This window comes from Berghia stephanieae, chromosome 3, assembly GCF_034508935.2.
Source record: "Berghia stephanieae isolate SIO BIC M18660-M18661 chromosome 3, UCSD_Bste_1.3, whole genome shotgun sequence".
In the NCBI taxonomy this organism is placed as follows: domain Eukaryota; kingdom Metazoa; phylum Mollusca; class Gastropoda; order Nudibranchia; family Aeolidiidae; genus Berghia; species Berghia stephanieae.
In genome coordinates, this window is record NC_088362.1 from 96,367,733 (window position 1) to 96,388,248 (window position 20,516).

General features: G+C 36.4%; 1 protein-coding gene across 2 annotated transcripts in view; it reads right to left on the reverse strand.

The window, feature by feature from the left end:
• Positions 1-20,292, reverse strand: part of LOC144968920 (lactase/phlorizin hydrolase-like) — a 51,785-nt gene extending 31,493 nt beyond the window's left edge. Inside the window, exons 1-10 of one of the 2 annotated variants that reach the window (XM_078907772.1) lie at positions 20,182-20,292; positions 17,847-18,033; positions 15,082-15,212; positions 12,615-12,872; positions 11,550-11,730; positions 9,620-9,744; positions 9,114-9,225; positions 6,887-7,013; positions 3,710-3,912; positions 1,419-1,519 (exon numbers count right to left, since the gene is read on the reverse strand). In XM_078907772.1, coding sequence (XP_078763898.1) covers positions 1,419-1,519; positions 3,710-3,912; positions 6,887-7,013; positions 9,114-9,225; positions 9,620-9,744; positions 11,550-11,730; positions 12,615-12,872; positions 15,082-15,212; positions 17,847-18,003 — 1,395 coding nt within the window. In that variant the 5' untranslated portion in view covers positions 18,004-18,033; positions 20,182-20,292. Of the gene's footprint in view, positions 1-1,418; positions 1,520-3,709; positions 3,913-6,886; positions 7,014-9,113; positions 9,226-9,619; positions 9,745-11,549; positions 11,731-12,614; positions 12,873-15,081; positions 15,213-17,846; positions 18,034-18,795; positions 18,871-20,181 lie in introns of those variants that run through there. The other variant, XM_078907771.1, reaches the window with a different exon arrangement.
• Between the last annotated feature and the right edge of the window lie 224 nt (positions 20,293-20,516).

Below are 20,516 nucleotides of genomic sequence, written 5' to 3' on the forward strand. Positions count from 1 at the left end.
GCAGAGACATATTTGACAGGTCAAAAGTAATTTGTATTTTAAGTAATGCATTTGTGTTTTCATTGTTTTTGTTGTTGGCTGTAGAGGGGTTTGAGCCTGAAACGTTCCGTGGTTGGTTATTGTTCTCTTTCCAAGATGTTATATTCATGTTTGTTTATTACTTTCTACAGCCCATATATTCTAGCACTGTAGTATTACTTTGACAGAGAAATGAAGAAATCACACGAGTGTTTTTGACATGGCCTGTACCTCACTTCACATACAATTACTACAAAGTGCCTTTACACTTTTATCTGAAAGTGCTTGCGCGGAGAGTCAAACCTAGGACCCTCTGATCAGTTCATTCCAGGTGTATTTACTGAACGCACTAATCTACTACGCATAATCGAGTATCGAAATGAAAATCTCAAAACTTTTTGTGATTGTCAATGAAGCACAAGCATTCAAATAAAAGCACGAAAAATCATGTATAGAATAATCATCATAAATTTTAAGATCACTCTATGGATATCTTCAACGTTTTAAGATGAAGTGGAATTTGTTTTTTACGTTGCTAGATTATACATAAGAATATTAATAATTCTAAATTCATGAAGTGTATTTATTTTTGATGATCATGTCAGAAATTATTCACAGGAATATATTAATCTTCTCAAGTAATCAATGTGTTAAGATAAAACAGTATTATAATTCAAGACAATTCTAATGAAATTGTTTTTGTTTGGGAGTGGAGTTATCATGTTTAATATTATTATTACAAAGCCAAAAAAGATTTTTTTTTAATTTGAAAATGGCTATATTTTGATAAACACAATTTTTCCACTATCTCTCTTAGGTCAATAAACTAAATACACGAGATTTTGGAACATATCATTGTTATAACAACCAACAATCTAAAGAGGAGCAAATATCTTACTTTCAATTACAAAACACGTTTTTTTCCATTTAGTCAGAAACCTGTCCAAAATTTCAATTTCCCCTAGAAATCTATTTGTGATTTTTTTTGGACAAATTTCGGTTTATCTTAATCTCTTGAAAATGAAATAAAAGCTTTCTGGTTTTAAAAAAGGCGTTCTGTCGGGGAGTATTGCAAACTATATTCATTTTAATGTTTATTATATCTGTATTTGTGTCGGTACGTTTGACTGACCCACAGCTGACGGACAGTTGGAATGCTGAATGTCACAAAATTGAGGGGCTCCTATAAAAAAAATAACTTCTTGATCTGTGTAGCAAAATTCTGCTTGGCTACCATTTAGTACGTTACGAGTCAAATTAAAAGTTACAAATACCAAAAGATAGTAAAAAAGAAAAATAAAGAGTCAGTCTATTTTACGACATTCAGCACACTATCTGATGGGCCCGAGTTCATGGGTCAATCAAAAATTAGGCTACTTTCATTTTTAAATCGATCTTACCCAATAAAGGCCTGACTTGACTGTGTATCCGTTATGCCAATCAAATCCGTCAACCAATGACCACAGAAAGTAACCTCTGACGTCACTTCCGGCTTTAATGGCTGTTACGAAGACAGGTGGTTAAAAAATGAATATTATATGTGGACTAAATGCATTTATTGATTTAACTAAAACGCACATACGTATTTTGATGTATCTAGTGGCCTTGCAACATTGACTTTGAAATTCCGATCAAGCTCAAGTACTCAATAGCAGAACGGAATTCTAATAGCAGGAATGCCTAAAATCATGCTAGCTCCGTAGGTATATTATCACTCGCCTCATGAGCAAAGGGAACTTTGTCGGTCTCGAGTTTTGTTTTTTTATGACCTCCCTATCTACCCAGTAGCTGTAGTTCGGTTGATCTGACGGAAAGTACTTTGTGTCTTCAAAGGGTAGCAAGCAACGGTCAATCACAAAAACCGAAAAATACTCTGGACTCCTATACCCTTAACTAATTTGAATTCCTTTGTTTTGGATTATGAGATATTACTTTCAAAAGTGGTAAAAAATCTTTTTCGGTGGGTTTTTTTTAATTGTAAGTTTGTTCTTTTTTATGTTTTTGTTGTTTTGTTTTTTTTGTTGTTTGTTGGGGGGGGGGGGGGTTGGGGGGTGGTCTTTTGATGTTGTTGTTATTGTTGGGTTTTTTTTGTTTTGTTTTCTTGTTTGTTTGTTTCTTTGTTTGTTTTTTATTTTGGTATGGTTTCATTTTGGTTGTATTGTTTTTGTTTTGTTTTGTTTTGTTTTTTTTTGTTTTTTTGTTTTTGTTTTGTTTTGGTTTTTTTTACCAAGAACAACAGGCCTGTTTATCCCAGTAGTATTATTATAGACTTTTTACAAGCTGAGTGAGATAATCAGATGCCTATGGCAAAACTCCAAACAGAATTTCCTAACTCAGAGAACTCGATATTCAGGCCACACTGCTTGTAGCCTGACGGGTGGTATAAAATTTTAATAATAAAGCCTCGAGGTGGAATTCAAAATTACGTTTTCTTCACCTCACGCGTTAATAAGTATTTGACTCTTTGACACATCATGTCAGAATTCAACACTGTCCATTTTCCGACTTTTCCTACCCTGGTACTGACACAAAGAGCCCTATTTGATCCGACTCTGAGACTAGAAATAGCAATGATCCTTGGCGTAGCCATTTTGGGTGAACGCACTCTTGGTTCCAACAGATCTAATAATATTTCGGCTTCTCAATCACCCAAGGGTTGACAGATATCGGGGTGATATACACAGGCACCAAGAGGGCTTTTTAACTCACTCAACCCTAACACCGACTATATCCGTAGTTTACCCGGGTTACTTTTATCCCCATGCCTATTTATTACATTTTTCGGAGACGAATTATAGGTGTAGTATCAAAGGTAATGTTTTTAGATTTTACATGTTAATGATAGTTGAATAAAAATATCTATGCACATGCTCATTTTTTATACTGTTTTTTTCCAATTTTGAAAAGTAGCAAAAATCTCTAGGATTGTGTGAGTTAAGGGTTCACCTTTATACTTTTAGAAAGGGTAGTCTAGGTATAAATATGTTCAATCCTCAACTTTCTCTCTGTATTGTCTCATATTTCCAGAAAGATTTTCTTTCATAAAATGACTCCAAACTTTTCAAAAAGTAATAAACATGAGATTTCAAATAAGTACCAAGTTAAGGTCTGTTTGACACCTCGGGGCTCGTTTTATGAGCTGTTTGTTTCTGTCTGTGTCTGTACTTGTAAATGTGTTGATGTTCATACCACGAACCAAACTGTTTGAGCATTGTTTACCTCACATGAATTGCCTTTTATTTTTGGACAATAAAGATTATATTATTATTATTATTATTATTATTATTATTATTATTATTATTATTATTATTATTATTATTATTTATTATTATCATTATTATTATTATCATTATTATTGTTGTTATTACTTTATCTCACTCAACCCTAGAGATTTTTGCTACTTTTCTGAACTGGAAAAAAATGTATTAAAATGAGCATGTACATCGATAGTTTTATTCAACTACCATTTCATTAACATGTAAAAACTAAGAATATTAGCGTTGATACTATGCCTAGAATTTGTCTCAGAAAAATGTAATAAATAGGCATGGGGTAAAAGTAACCCTGGGTATACTACGGATATAGTCGGTGTTAGGGTTGAATGAGTTAATCAATCAAAAATGGAAGTAGAATGTTGCGGCCAAAATCCAATGAGATTTACCACTATAGGACACAATACCAACCAACCAACCTTTGAGTACACTGTTCGTATATTCCCGGATGTACTCCACTCTGTTTTGGTCTCGCTGTGTTCCGCATGACTCAAGTCCGTTTTCTGTGACGTAAAGCACAGGTTGGTTGTAGGTGCTAGATATGTAGTTGAGAAGTTTTTCCAGCCCAAAAGCCATAAGGCGTCGATCACTGGTGGGATTTACCTCTGGTCTGAATTCCAATCTGGAGAAATTATTATCGTAAGAGTTTTAGTAAAACACTCCCAAGTTGTGCGATTATGTGGTCTTGTGATATGACACTCGCTTTCGGATCGGAATGTCCTGGGTTCGAGCCTCTCTCGGCGCATAGTTGAGTCCTTGGAACGGACTCTTTACTCACATTCTCTCACCGTATTCATGTGTAAAATGAGTACCTGACCGTTAACAGCTTTGTTTCTGTCCTAAAAAATGTAATATCACCTAACAGGCATCATGTTTCGTTCACATGTTACGTGTTGCTGTTGGTCAGGGACCCCTTGTAAAGCGCTTTGAGCACATTTAGTGGATATTGCGCTATATATATTTTAAAAATTTAAAAGCTCAAGCTCAAGTTATTCCCGCCAGATCAAACGTTCTTTTATACAAAAATATATGTAAGCATAAATGATTATGGTCTCATTTATCAAATTTAGTGAGAACTAATCAGCTCTAAAAATAGTAATAAAGAGATAAGTGACGTCACCATCATTAATCCTATATTTTCATATCAGAAATCATCTAAGGTAAAAGTGGGAGATCGAATCAATTCCATATATTAGAAAGAGGAATGTTAACGTATGGGCTGCCATGAAGGAGTGGTAGAGAGGAAAGTTAACGTATGGGCTGCCATGAAGGAGTGGTAGAGAGGAAAGTTAACGTATGGGCTGCCATGAAGGAGTGGTAGAGGGGAAAGTTAACGTATGGGCTGCCATGAAGGAGTGGTAGAGAGGAATGTTAACGAATGGGCTGCCATGAAGGAGTGGTAGAGAGGAAAGTTAACGTATGGGCTGCCATGAAGGAGTGGTAGAGAGGAAAGTTAACGTATGGGCTGCCATGAAGGAGTGGTAGAGAGGAAAGTTAACGTATGGGCTGCCATGAAGGAGTGGTAGAGAGGAAAGTTAACGTATGGGCTGCCATGAAGGAGTGGTAGAGAGGAAAGTTAACGTATGGGCTGCCATGAAGGAGTGGTAGAGAGGAAAGTTAACGTATGGGCTGCCATGAAGGAGTGGTAGAGAGGAAAGTTAACGTATGGGCTGCCATGAAGGAGTGGTAGAGAGGAAAGTTAACGTATGGGCTGCCATGAAGGAGTGGTAGAGAGGAAAGTTAACGTATGGGCTGCCATGAAGGAGTGGTAGAGAGGAAGTTAACGTATGGGCTGCCATGAAGGAGTGGTAGAGAGGAAAGTTAACGTATGGGCTGCCATGAAGGAGTGGTAGAGAGGAAAGTTAACGATGGGCTGCCATGAAGGAGTGGTAGAGAGGAAAGTTAACGTATGGGCTGCCATGAAGGAGTGGTAGAGAGGAAAGTTAACGTATGGGCTGCCATGAAGGAGTGGTAGAGAGGAAAGTTAACGTATGGGCTGCCATGAAGGAGTGGTAGAGAGGAAAGTTAACGTATGGGCTGCCATGAAGGAGTGGTAGAGAGGAAAGTTAACGTATGGGCTGCCATGAAGGAGTGGTAGAGAGGAAAGTTAACGTATGGGCTGCCATGAAGGAGTGTAGAGAGGAAAGTTAACGTATGGGCTGCCATGAAGGAGTGGTAGAGAGGAAAGTTAACGTATGGGCTGCCATGAAGGAGTGGTAGAGAGGAAAGTTAACGTATGGGCTGCCATGAAGGAGTGGTAGAGAGGAAAGTTAACGTATGGGCTGCCATGAAGGAGTGATAGAGAGGAAAGTTAACGTATGGGCTGCCATGAAGGAGTGGTAGAGAGGAAAGTTAACGTATGGGCTGCCATGAAGGAGTGGTAGAGAGGAAAGTTAACGTATGGGCTGCCATGAAGGAGTGTAGAGAGGAAAGTTAACGTATGGGCTGCCATGAAGGAGTGGTAGAGAGGAAAGTTAACGTATGGGCTGCCATGAAGGAGTGGTAGAGAGGAAAGTTAACGTATGGGCTGCCATGAAGGAGTGGTAGAGAGGAAAGTTAACGTATGGGCTGCCATGAAGGAGTGGTAGAGAGGAAAGTTAACGTATGGGCTGCCATGAAGGAGTGGTAGAGAGGAAAGTTAACGTATGGGCTGCCATGAAGGAGTGTAGAGAGGAAAGTTAACGTATGGCTGCCATGAAGGAGTGGTAGAGAGGAAAGTTAAGTATGGGCTGCCATGAAGGAGTGGTAGAGAGGAAAGTTAACGTATGGGCTGCCATGAAGGAGTGGTAGAGAGGAAAGTTAACGTATGGGCTGCCATGAAGGAGTGGTAGAGAGGAAAGTTAACGTATGGGCTGCCATGAAGGAGTGGTAGAGAGGAAAGTTAACGTATGGGCTGCCATGAAGGAGTGGTAGAGAGGAAAGTTAACGTATGGGCTGCCATGAAGGAGTGGAGAGAGAGGAAAGTTAACGTATGGGCTGCCAGAAGGAGGGTAGAGAGAAAGTTAACGTATGGGCTGCCAGAAGGAGTGGTAGAGAGGAAAGTTAACGTATGGGCTGCCAGAGAGGAGTGTAGAGAGGATAAGTAATAGAGAGAAGAAAGGAGAGAGAGAGAGAGAGAGAAGATAGGGCGAGAAAGAGAGAGAGAGGAGAGATGGGCGAGAGAAGAGAGAGAAAGGAGAAGAGAGAGAGAGAGAGAGAGAGAGATAGGGCGAGAGACAGAGAGAGAGATGGGTCGAGAAAGAGAGAGAGAGAGAGAGAGAGAGAGAGATAGGACGAGAGAGAGAGAGAGAGAGATAGGGCGAGAGACAGAGAGAGAGAGAGATGGGGCGAGAAAGAGAGAGATGGGGGATAGGGCGAGAGAGAGAGAGAGAGAGAGAGAGAGAGAGAGAGAGAACTAAGAGCGGTAACAGGAAGAGGAGGGGTGGAAGAAGGAGATGAAAGGAAGAGGGAAGAAAAGAGAATGGTGAATGGAATGGAGTTGTCGCGATGTTTTTCCATCTGATGTCCACACAATTATTATTTATTGACACCGGAATAACTGAAAGAAAAAGTTGGACTAAATCAGCGTGTCATAAAATCCCGTGAGACTCACTCACTTCTTATAGGACATATCTGTCTCCAGCAAAACGTTTTGGTCAGCGTAAAATCCTCTGGCCGTTCCATAGTTTTTATATGATACTAACTTCGTCTTGAAATGGTTAATTCCTATAAAGTCATAGGCACCTGTAGACAGACGGAATCTTGAATTAAAACCTTTGATTTCATTGGTTATTTGCATCTTTTTTTTAATTTATGGAGTTTACACAATATTATATCGATTCTGTTTACATATCATGTTCTATTGTATGAATATCTACACAGGTAGGAACAATAACAGGATGACTTAGATCAGATAAAGGAAACAATTTATAGATAGTTCGAAGATGACGTCACTCAGGTCTTTGTTATTGTTTTTTGCCATCCGCGTTTATGACTAATGCTCACTGAACTGCATTAACCCGACTATAAACGTCCATGGATACACAGAGTTTTGTGTGTTGGTCCGTTATACTTCCGGATGGCAATGTTATGAGCTTCTTAGCCAAGCGCATACTATCTATAGAACAACTGGCCAAGCGAAACAGCAGTTAAAACGTGTTATTTAATCAATATAAAATGTATATAGCAGAGCGAGTTCTAGAATGATTGTCCAATGGTGGGAATGAGGTCAAGACGCGTGTACTTTGATGTAACGAAATTCTATCTATCTTTGTCATAATACATACGACAAGATTGACGCGACAAGTCACATATTCGTTGAATATGTTTGAATTAGTAAATACACTAGTTGCTTGATTTTTGCAGAGACTTGAACCGGCCCATAGTCTTATTGTATAATATTTGGTTACAGAAATTGGAATTTGAATTAATGAGGTTAACGTCACAATGTACATGAATATTAATATTGTTTTCATGGATGTACAATGTAGATGCCCATAAAACTTATTGTTGCATATTATTACTGATATCGATTTTGTTTTATTTGTTTTTATGTTGCTGTTTATTATTTTGTTTTGTTTTGACTATTGTTTTTTGTTTATTTGTCTGTTCCATTTATATGGGGGGTGGGGGGGGGAAGGTTCTTTCTTTCTCTTTTCTTTTTTTTTTCTTTTTTTTTTTGTTTTTCTTATTTTATTTGGAGCAAGAATCACTATTAAAAACCTAGCATGTTTAACTAAAATTGTGATTCCTGACTGTGTATTAAAGTTCGTATTTGGTAGCAATAGTGATTTCTCCATTTTGTGGACTATTAACAACAACAAAAATTCAACTATTTTTTTCATTCATCACGACCAACAATGTCTGATTATACCTGCTTGTAGGATTGACTCACAGAAAAAACGTATTGGATCGGCTCAAGGGTCCTATAGAGAATGAGATTAGCGGAAGAGTAGCGTCCCTTGATTGGACGACACCCATAGTCTGTGAAGTCATCGGCGGAAAAGTTATTAGAGAGAGTACGTCATGTTGGTTGTGCGTATGCGTCTCTCGTCCTCGGAGCGAGGACGAGAGACGCATGCGCACAACCAACATGACGTTCTCTCTCTAATAACTTTTCCGCCGGTGACGTCACAGACTATGGGTGACGTCCAATCAAGGGACGCTACTCTTTCCTCTAATCTCATTCCCTATATGTTTTTTGGTCGCGGGGTTTTGTCCTAAGTTTGTTTCTAACATTACATTATTTGCCTAATTAGAATTATGAACTATCTTTAACGTTAGCCATATTATTCTAATTGTTTTTTTTTTAAACGGAAGCAATGTGCCTAGCCGACCGCCTACAGATTGCCTGCTTAGACGTGAATCATTCCTATTAGAGCAATGTTTAAATTGAAAGTCGGAAACGTTTAATAAATAAATAATAAAATAAAATTCCCTTTTTTCATCCCCAATGGGAAATTTGTCTTTAGTGTCTATTCCAAAGGAAGACTGGAATAACCCAGGCGTCAGCCGCAGAGCAGCGCCGCAACGTGAGCTAAGGCGAGGTGACTTGCTCAAGGCCACACAACGCAGAGGCTGGTGATCGAACTCGGTACCTTTTGGGTAGAAAGCAAAGACCGTACCTCTGAGCCACGTTGTCCCCCTTACGCCACGTAATCAGCTGTTTGACATAATGTACACACAATGTTTTTAAAAAACGTCATGGAGAATTGCTTATTTTTGTTAATACGTCACATTACCATTGCTCATCACGTGATATATTACGTCGTACGGCTAACGATGTGCGTTTTGTTTTACGACAGGTGTATAATAGCGGTACTTTGTGGGAAGGGAGTTACTTACCAATCACTCTCATTTTCTCAATGAACGTAAAGCTCGGCAGGACAGATCCTGTTTCACCTCTCTGAGCACTCTTCAAGCTGATTTCACCTTTCATGATTTGTGGATAGTCGCCCTAAGTATGTTAATGAAGAATTTATTATAATGTGACTGTATCGATGATGATGATGATGATGATGATGATGATGATGATGATGATGATGATGATGATGATGTTTCTGGTGCTGGTGGTGGTGGTAGTGGTGGTGGTGATGGTGGTGATGGTAATGATAGTGATCGCGATGGTGGTGGTGGTGTTGGCGGTGGTGGGGGTGGTTGATGATGATGATGATGATGATGATGATGATGATGATGATGATGATGATGATGATGATGATGATGATGATGATGGTGGTGGTGGTGGTGGTGGTGGTGGTGGTGGTGGTGGTGGTGATGGTGGAATTGGTGATTGTGGTGATGATTGTGAAATCGGAGGTCGAGTGTCGTTTGTAACGATAACATTTGAATACCTTTACTAAAGGCTCCACAAACCATCCCAGCATAAATTGCAATGCCTTTCTCTGGGCCTCGTTGTCTTGGAACGAATCGGATTTGGCTTCAAACCAGTGGGACTTTAGAGAAATTCCAACTTGCCCTGGATGTAAAGATTAATACATGTCGTATCGTCACCTTATCCATCGTCTCCTTTCCCTCCTTCTCTTCTTCCTCCCCCGCCTCCTCCTCCTCCTCCTCCTCCTCCTCCCCGTCCTCCTCCTGCTCCTCCTCCTCTCCTCATCATTATCATCATCATCAATATCATCATCATCATCATCATCATCATCATCATCATCATCATCATCAACAACAACAACAACATCATCCCCCTCCTCCTCATCCTTCTGCTCCACCTACTCCTCTCTTCTCTCACCTCTTTCTCCTCATTTTCATTTTCCTCGTTCTCTTACTCCTCTCCCTCTTCTTCTTCAGCTACCAACTACAACCATTACTTCTAATACAACAACAATTGCTTACCATTATTACTACCATTGCTACTACTACTATTTCTACTACTACTACTACTACTACTACTACTACTACTACTACTACTACTACTACTACTACTACTACTACTACTATTACTATTACTACTACTACTAACACTACCACTACTACTACTACTACTACTACTACTACTACTACTACTACTACTAGTAGTAGTAGTAGTAGTAGTAGTAGTAGTAGTGGTAGTAGTAGTAGTAAATAGTAAATAGTAAATAATGAATTTATATAGCGCCTAAACACCCACGTTAATCGTGCTCTGCGGCGCTTTACATAATAAAAATAAAAATAAAAAGGTTTAAAAACAACCAAATTAAAAAATCACGACACTGCATGATACATAATAAGCATGCATAGAAAAAACAGAATCAAAGCAACATCTATTTTATGAAAAATAAGCCTCGCGGAACAACTCAGTCTTCAGACATTTCTTGAAAGATGATAAATTTTCACAGGACTTTGTCCGAGGACTAAGTGCGTTCCAAAGGCGTGGAGCTATGAATGAAAAGGCTTTTTCACCGAAAGTGGATTTTGAGGTGGTAACTTTTAGAAGTTGGGACTGAGATGATCTTAAATTTCGAGTGGGTTCATATTTTTTAATCAGTTCCTGCAAATATTCAGGTGCCAATCCATCCAGACATCTAAAAACATAGCACAATATTTTAAATTCTATCCTATACTTCACAGGAAGCCAGTGCAATTCCCGGAGAACTGGTGTTATATGATCTCTTTTTTTCGTTAATTTTATAAGTCTAGCCGCTTTGTTTTGAATTTTTTGTAGTTGATGAATTAATCTACTTTGACAGCCAATGAGAAGAGAATTGCAATAATCTAATCTGCTAGTAATAAACGAATTAACAGGCATCTTTGTAATATCTTCATCAATATAATGTCTGATTCTTCCAATGTTCCTAATGTGATAGTTACAACATTGGCATATTTTTAACATGATCTTCCATGGATAACCCTTGATCTAAATACACCCCAAGATTTCTCACACAAGAACTAGGTTTAATAGCATTTTCACCCACTAGTATCTCATTTGTAGATATTTTTGAGAGTTGATACCTATTTCCAAAAATTATCATTTCCGTCTACTACTACTACTACTACTACTACTACTACTACTACTACTACTACTACTACTACTACTACTACTACTAGTAGTAGTAGTAGTACTACTACTACTACTACTACTACTACTACTACTACTACTACTACTACTACTATTATTATTATTATTACTACTACTATTATCACTATTATTATTACTATTTATTCTACTACTATTGATACTACTACTGCTCCTACTACTACTACTACTTTGGTTATAACTGAATAATTAATTCACCGCACTTGATGTTTATAAATGTATCCAAAGGAAATTTATTCTAGACGTACCTTTTTGAGTTGCCTTGTACGTTTGTTTATAGAGGATATAAGCCTCGGCATGGGCACGGATGATGTTGTGAGCTACACGATACACACTTGAAGGATCCTTGACCCCTGGAGCATGCCTCCCTGTCTCATAACCCTCATAGGTCATAGTGAATGGGTCATTTATGGTAACCCACATCTTGACCTGTTCGAACCAAAGAATATCTAAATATCATTATGAGTGAGCTAGTCAATAGTTACTAACAGTTATCTAAAAAGACCGCCAAACATTTGTAACCAAAACACAAAACTTTGTTTAACTATTAACGATTATAATAAATCATAGAACTCGGTGGCTTTTCTGGGGGTGTAAAAACAATAACAGAAAGCTGAATGTGACAATTTCATTTATTCTATATATTATATATGTACAAAAACAACATGAACGTGGTTTAGAAACTCAAAATATTCAAACTCGAGTACAATGCGATTACTGCGTTCGCAAAAATTTTGGGCAACTTTTTATCTGATTTCCTTGAGGCCATGGTCGCTACCCAAACAGTTTAAGTTGTACGTTCTTTTGTCATCATACCACACTCAGAGACAGCTCTGATTTAATATCATTGTATGCATCGATATTCACTCTATTTAGAAATAGATAACCATTAACTTAATTTTCAGAAATACAATTCATGAGGTGATGTCCAAGATAAATTGGATATAGACCAGTTCCCGTTTGAACAATATGTGACAGATCTGACCATGGCCGACTAGAGTACTATAGTTACTTCATGGATCTGACACATTCCCAACAATTCATGCCATTCTCTGATCGACAGTCAAGAATAAAACAATGTCATTGATGGTATGCAGGAGTAAAATGGCCGCTAGTTCTATCCGCCAAACATTTGTAACCAAAACACAAAACTTTGTTTAACTATTAACGATTATAATAAATCATAGAACTCGGTGGCTTTTCTGGGGTGTAAAAACAATAACAGAAAGCTGAATGGTGACAATTTCATTTATTCTATATATTATATATGTATAAAAACAACATGAACGTCTCCATATTTTTAGCACGCTTACCCGGTCTCCAAACCTTTTAAAACAAGCATCAGCATAAGATCTAAACCATTGTATTGACGACACATTAGCCCAGCCGCCATTTTCCTGTAGGGCTTGAGGCAGATCCCAGTAGTAAAGAGTTACAAAGGGACGGATGTTATGCGACAGCAATTCGTTTATTAAGGAGTCATAGTATTGAAATCCTTGTTCATTGGGCGATGATATCAACCCTTTGGGAAATAGACGTGTCCATGAGATTGAAAAACGGTAATGGGAGACCTGATAAATAAAAACAAGGGGGGAAAAAGATATGTTAAGATTAATTTTTCATCAATAATTACAATCTTGTTACCATCCGTTAAAGTTACTTGTATTTTCTCACTAGCTTTTATTTTCTTCAGAACATAATTTTATTTCAATGCAAACACTTGCAAATTTAAGTAAGAAGGCCAAGCACCATAGAAAGATGGACAGAAAAGCTATTACTAGGCACTAAATATGCTTATGATTATTATTATTATTATTATTATTATTATTATTATTATTATTATTATTATTATTATTATTATTATTATTATTATTATTATTATTGTTATTATTATTATTATTATTATTATTATTATTATTATTATTATTATTATTATTATTATTATTATTATTATTATTATTATTTCGGCTACAAGACATTCACTTCAAATATCGATTGATTAGAATAACCCTCAAACTTAAAATAGCGATCTTTTAAATGACGCCTAGTCGACGTGTGCTTATTTGCAGGTCTGATAACCCAAATTGTTATGGGCTCGTTCTTCAAATGGAAATACGGTCAAACCAACGTGAAATACTGTTAAATGTTAATGTTAAATCAAGCTCTTAATGGCGTTCGATTATCAGACCTTGTAATATTATGTGAACCTTACTCTTAGTGCATTACAAAGTCCCAACCATTACACATCTGAAAGGTCCCGTTTGAGACTTTTGACAACTTTACGATTGTTTTATTCCGTCGATTCTAATAGTTTTCTGGCTAAAATGGAAAAAAATATGTTTTGTTATAATGAAGAGAAAAAAAAAGCTTTTCCAAAAAATTTAGAATATATTATTTTAAAGACTATGGCTGTTGAAAAAAAAAATATATTTAGCTTGTGTTTTGTTTTTTGAAAAATAAGATTAAGAGAAAGGTTGTGTAAAAATAGGCAATTATAATTGGTATATAGATATCTAGATGTTGTACGAAGCAAAGACAGGAATGAAAGGAACAGAAGGAGTTGAAGAAGCAGGCGGAGAAGAAGAAGAAGAAGAAGAAGAAGAAGAAGAAGAAGAAGAAGAAGAAGAAGAAGAGGAGGAGGAGGAGGAGAAGAAGAAGAAGAAGAGGAGAAGAAAAAGAGGAAGAAGAAGAAGAAGAAGAAGAAGAAGAAGAAGAAGAAGAAGAAGAAGAAGAAGAAGAAGAAGAAGAAGAAGAAGAGAAGAAGAAGAAAAGAAGAAGAAAGAAGAAGAAGAAGAAGAAGAAGAAGAAGAAGAAGAAGAAGAAGAAGAAGAAGAAGAAGAAGAAGAAGAAGAAGAAGAAAAAGAAGAAGAAGAAGAAGAAGAAGAAGAAGAAGAAGAAGAAGAAGAAGAAGAAGAAGAAGAAGAAGAAGAAGAAGAAGAAGAAGAAGAAGAAGAAGAAGATATTTTATAAATGTGACTCATCAACTAAGACTGATATAATATCGAGGTAAACAAAAAAAACAAAAAGTATTTTTGAGGTTAAAATGTCCAGAAATGTGAGATTTTAGTTTTTATCTCTTTAGGAAACCACATCGATGTCCTATATATATATATATATATATATATATATATATATATATATATATATATATATATATATAACATATAAACATAACCAAAGTTCCACATTTGAGGGTCCAGATTGCGCTGTTGATAGAGCACTCGCTTCACACGCAAAGGTATCGAGATCCATCCCGGGTGAAGCAGGGATTTTTTTCCAGACCCAGTTATTGGGTAGCTAGGTATGTTAGACGTGACTGAAAGTACTCTACGATAGACCTGCGTTCTATCCAAAGGGTAACAGAAATAATTATAGTTCTTTTCACGCTGTAGAAAAGGGATAAACTTTGGCCTCATGGGCCTAAGGACCTTGAAGGACTGCAACATTTCATATTTATGACTATAAGATATATTATGTTCAACATCTAAATCACCGCGACATTAGACAGGTTGAATGCTGTGGTTCATAAATTAAATGAGAGAGTGGGACGTTTTATTAATATATAGAGGTGCCTAAATGAGTCAATAAAATGGAGATAAAGATAAAGGGAGTAAATCTGACTCAAGTTTTCGCTTATATTATTATGACAATCTAATATAAATATATATGTTTTCTGCGTTTACTTGTAAAAGGCCAAAGGCCGAAACTTCGTTTGTTTTGCGGTGTTCATTCATGAGTCAGATTTACTCTCTATATCTTTATCTCCACAGGACGTTTTACCCCTATATTATTGAGCCTGATGACATCCTCTTGTATTTTCCTATATCCGTCAGCCGCTGCTTTCCCATCACTGCCGTCCAAGATGTTGTCACTGGTCTTGGTGAATTCATCCCAAATGCTGGGTCCCTTTCCTGGTTGGGGATGGAAGATAAAGTATATACGATATTATGAAATTATATGTGAAGACTTGTGATAACGCAATGAATTTCGCGTCTTTGAAAGACGATATTATAAACATTTTGATGTTTTATTCATCTAGATTTGCAGTTTTTTGGGGGGTTATTTTGGTTTGTTTTTATGGTTTTTTTGTGGATTTTTTTTTTTTGGGGGGGGGGGGGGTGGGGCGGGGGGGGGTTGGGGGTGGGGGGGTTGTTGCTTTTATATGAGGCTGTACCTAAAGGTCGATTTTATGACATTTGCCTCAAAAAACAACAGTTATTTGAAGAAAAAAAAAAACAGGAAAAATTCATTTTAATTACTTTAATATCCCAAAACACTGTTGGTATAATTTTCCCAGCTGATTTCTCAGCTTTGAAGTTTTTGATCTTTGGGGAAGAGGCGTGTCGCCATTTCAATGATTATTTCTTAGACTCAGGTTCAACCCTCCTAAAATGCTGCCGCTACAAAATGCCTGAATTTATAGACTTTACCAATGCGTTAAAAATTTTACTCGAAATTCAATGACAGCTTTCTGTCGCTGACGGACATCCATGGGGGCAGCCATTTTGAACTGTCGTAACTTTGTCAAAATTTGACAGAATTGAAATTGATGATTTTTGGTTTAAAAAGTGCACGTGTAAGTTCAATTTAGCCAAATATGACGTAACATGAAAAACAAACTTTATCAGTAGGAGATTTGTCCCATTACGTTTTGACTCACCCAGTAAAATATTATGTTTGTCAACGTATTTCATGCTTAATAAAAGTAGTCACTCTTTATCAAAAGACACTTTTGGACATAAGATGAAAAAATTCCAAATAATTGATATGAAAAGACTTGCAAACACCCTTCACTAAATCAAATTGCAGCAAAGTTACCAGTTTTCGTTCAAACCTTATATTACATTTGTTATATTTTTGTCGGGAAAATTGACTATTGGTAAATTAATATCCACATTCATACTAGCAACCTTCTAGATATATGAAAGTAAAATAGGTTTAGTTAAATGTTGACATGTGGGCATTCACTGATCCCTGGTGTGAACATGTACAAGAGAATGAATTGATCCTCACGCCTGGATTTATAGGTGCATGAGACAGTAGCAATCGTTAAGTTATAGCCTGACACTGACCAAAAAATGACGTCAAAATGCCAGTCTTTGGCCACAAAATAAAATAAATCGTGAGTTGTATTCAATAGTTCAACCAATGGGACCACTTGTTTCCATGAGCACTACTAACGACAACTCACTAGGCGGTGCAAAAACCAAATAATGACGTCCAAATGCCAGCCTTTTTGGGTTTCAGTATCAGACTATAACTTGACGATGGCTACGATGAGACACGGTCCTCTGCCATACAAGGCGTGGAATGTGGAGACATGTAGACATCTGTTATGAACACGAAGTTCTTTACCAGTTAACTGTCGTACTCTGGAAAGACAAGTCTTTAAAAAGTTGACCAGAAAACTCATCCTCCTAAAATCGATCGATTTATAATCTTGGCAAAAACTCTTGAACCTGTCACTTGCGAGCTCTCAGGTTTGAGAGTTTTTGCCATTTAAATCGTTCGATATTCGAAGGACGAGTTTTCTGGCCAAATTTTAAAATACCGGGGTTTTTTTCAGAGGACGGCAATTAACTGGTTAAATAATCGACTTTTGAAAGATTTCGTTTGGACAAATGTTTGTTTACTAAAAAAAACAAATGGAAAATATTTCTTACTCCGGTTAGTATCGAAATTTGCCATTAAAATCACCGCTTCTAGATCAATGTCTTAATTAATTCATCACCATGGTAACAGAATAACATGTTGATTTTATGTCGCCTATGAAGCTTTCTTTTATTCTAGCAATCTTACAATGGCCAACAATGCATATAGATAGCCATATTCTAATTCACACAAGTGCGCTAAAGTGTGTAAAAGGTTGATTTTCAAAGAATAACATCTACCTATTTTTCTCTCACTTTTCGTCTGACGAAATATTATAAAAACGTTTTAGATTTTTGTTTGCCATCATTGTCGTAATAAGTATTTATAAATATTTGGTGGTCCTGTTCCCTTATTCTTTACTAGAAACGCCTATCTCTGTCAGACAAAGCGATATTGTTAATGTTGCATTATATACAAAAGAAAAAATTATTAAAATCCTGGCACATTGATGAGTGTCTAAACTGCGTATTTAAAGGTTTCAATATTGGTCAAAAGCGTGAGACCAGAAGGTAAGTTGTTTTAGATAGAATACCAAAATGAAAGAAAAAATAGCTCCCTGGAGGGAAAAGTAGGTTAACCTGTAAGATCTAAATGGGGTTTACCATCAAGTGAATCAGAGAACTACCCTACCATACTCTGACAAAACGCTTTATATTTTCATTTTAGCTTTTCATTTAGAAAAAATCTTAACTTGTTGAGAGATTAACTAATCAACAAATTGTCAAAATATCTTAAGATGTAAATCTAACTGTTCTTCGAGGGGTGAGCCGTTTAGTCATGTTTGGAGGTATCTTGGTCTGTCAATATCTGAAGAATTATTTCATGTTTCCTGGCCAAACTCTTAAAGGCTCTTTGTCATTATAGGGTAGCATAATCCTAATTGGTTCACTCACCATCGGCGTCTGAAGCACCTTCGGTCACGTAGGCAGCGCTACCAATTCCGAAGACAAAGTCATCAGGGAATTTGTCTGTGATGAGGTCTCCGTCAACTAGTCCGATTCCTCCAACCACTGTCCCAATGATGATCAGGATTTTCATTGGCTGGTACATTTTATCTAAATGTTGGGGTTTTTTTTTTCTCTGAAGGACGTGGTTGAGAAGGGGGGGGGGAGAATCGGATATAGCTTGATTATTCTATGTGAGTTTTTATAAAGCGCAATATTCACTAAATGTACTCAAAGCGCTTTATGAGTGGTCCCAAGCCAATAACAAAACTTAAAATCATGTAGGACGAGACATGATATTTGTTTTAATACAATTCTATGTAGAAAAAAGATTTCGAGTTAGACGTCTAGCTAACATTGTAATGATGTTCTTGATTTAACATTTTTCTTATAGAGAATATTTTGCGTTGATTGGTATATTGCAGCAATGAGCTCATAATGATTTAGGTTATCGGACCTGCAACTATGTGCACGTCGGCTACGTCTATCCTGGTACTGTCCTAAAATGAAAAATGTCCAAATATTTGACCCATTGTATCAAAATGGTATTATGTCTAGGTGAAATAGGTTATCGAAGTCATTTTTTTTTTTTGCCACAGAAATTAAACGGAGATAATTTCTATTTTTCGTGTTAAAGAAGAAATCCTCTAACATTGCTAAAGGCCCAAAGTTCGAATTTCTTATCATTTTGATTCCAAATTCACTGTTCATGGTGTGATTCAGCCCGACATAATACAATTTGTGGCATTGGGTCATATGTTTCAATTCTCATTAAAAACATAATGTACGATTCAATGATAAAGTATTATTTAGTAAAAGCCTTTCTAGAAAGAATCAAAAATAAGATTAGAACATTTCCTTTGTAAAATCGAGAGTGATTGGATCTTCAAATGCATACCATCGATTTCAAGCAGCACAGACCAGGGCTGATTAACAGTCCAGACGATATCAATTTATAATTGCTTCACCAATAGTAATACCATTCGATCCAAACGATGCCTTTTCAGCCTAGTAGATAGAACAGTTTCACCAGCTATTTGACCATTAACTGCCTTAACCTGGAAAACACGTATTTAATAATTGGCCAGAAAACTCATCCTTCAAATATCCATCTTGGCAAAAACTCTCATCGATATTTGAAGGATGAGTTTGTTTTTGTTTTTTGGGGGGGGTTTTGGGGTTTAAGTTATTTTTTTTTTTTTTTTTTTTTTTTTTTTTTTTGCCAATTTTTAAAAAAACTCGCGTCTTTTCAGATTATCAACTCGTCAATATAAAAGGTGATATTAATTTTGAATGTAATGCAAACGATCAGAGGTATTATTTTATAGTTTTTATTTGCACTATATCTGCATGCAAGTGGACAACGTTTGATTATGCCGCTTTAATTAAACATTAAACCTATATTCTACGTGTATGATATAAAGAACTTGAAATAATCGAAACAAAAGTAAAACAAACATTTTATGATAATCAAAAAAACGCAAAATTTGATTATATTTAGGAAAAGGGGGGGGTTTCTCTCGGAAATGCGTTTGATTCCACAACAATCATTGTCTGATTTTTGTGTGCACTCAAATTCATTTCATAGATGCAAATTGATACAAATTTAGACTATATATATATATATATATATATATATATATATATATATATATATATGTATATATCTACATATCTAAATTAGCGATAGAAATATAGAAAAGTTCGTTTTTTAAAAAGACTATAGGCCCGTGAAGATATCTTTTGAATTTACAAGAGACATATTTGTGACACATCATGTCGATGGAGTATTATCCCTGAACGGACGGTTTAAGAGAATTGAATTTAACCTCAAAATGATCAGAAATATGAAACTAACTTCGGAATTTTAACAAGCCATAATCATTATCTTTACTAAAAATTATTCAGCTCAAAATTTAGAATGTAGACTTAAATTTCAACTTTTAGCGTTAGGCAATATCCAAAGTGAGTCAATGCCGACTGGCCGAAAGCTTGCCTATCCTGATTTTTGGACAGTGTTTACTGATTTTAGACACCGAAGATTTTTTGAGGCACTGTGACGAGTGAGGATGTAATTGGGAGTCTAAATCAATGTGTCATTGTATAAAAATGTACTGAGATAAATGCTCACATACTGGAAGGCTAGCGCATTCGGCTGTCAGGCAAAATCGAAAATTATTTTGGGTTAAGGTCACCTGGACATATCTAATACCAGATGCAGATGATTGACCAAATTAAAGTGAAAATAAATCCCTAATATAGCAAACCACAAACAACAACTCACAGCTCCTAAGTCGAAAAGTACCTAAACGAAATTGGAAAAAGAACAAGACACCTCATTCCTTGTTGCCCCTGAGACAACGTAAGAGTAGGTCATATCAGTTTCAGTGTAGTAAGTTAGGTAAGTTGTGTTGTCTCACGAATTTCCTCAAAATTTATTTGTCCGCTTAAATGAGTATCTCTTAACAGACAATTTTGTCGAACGCATTTGATTTTGGTGTGGTAAAAACAAAAGAAAGAAATGAAGGTGAATGGAGTGATGTGGTTGAAGTAATTAACAAAGGAGATAATTCCGTCTCTCAAAAATAATTAAAATTGTTTTGCAATAAATCCACTTCC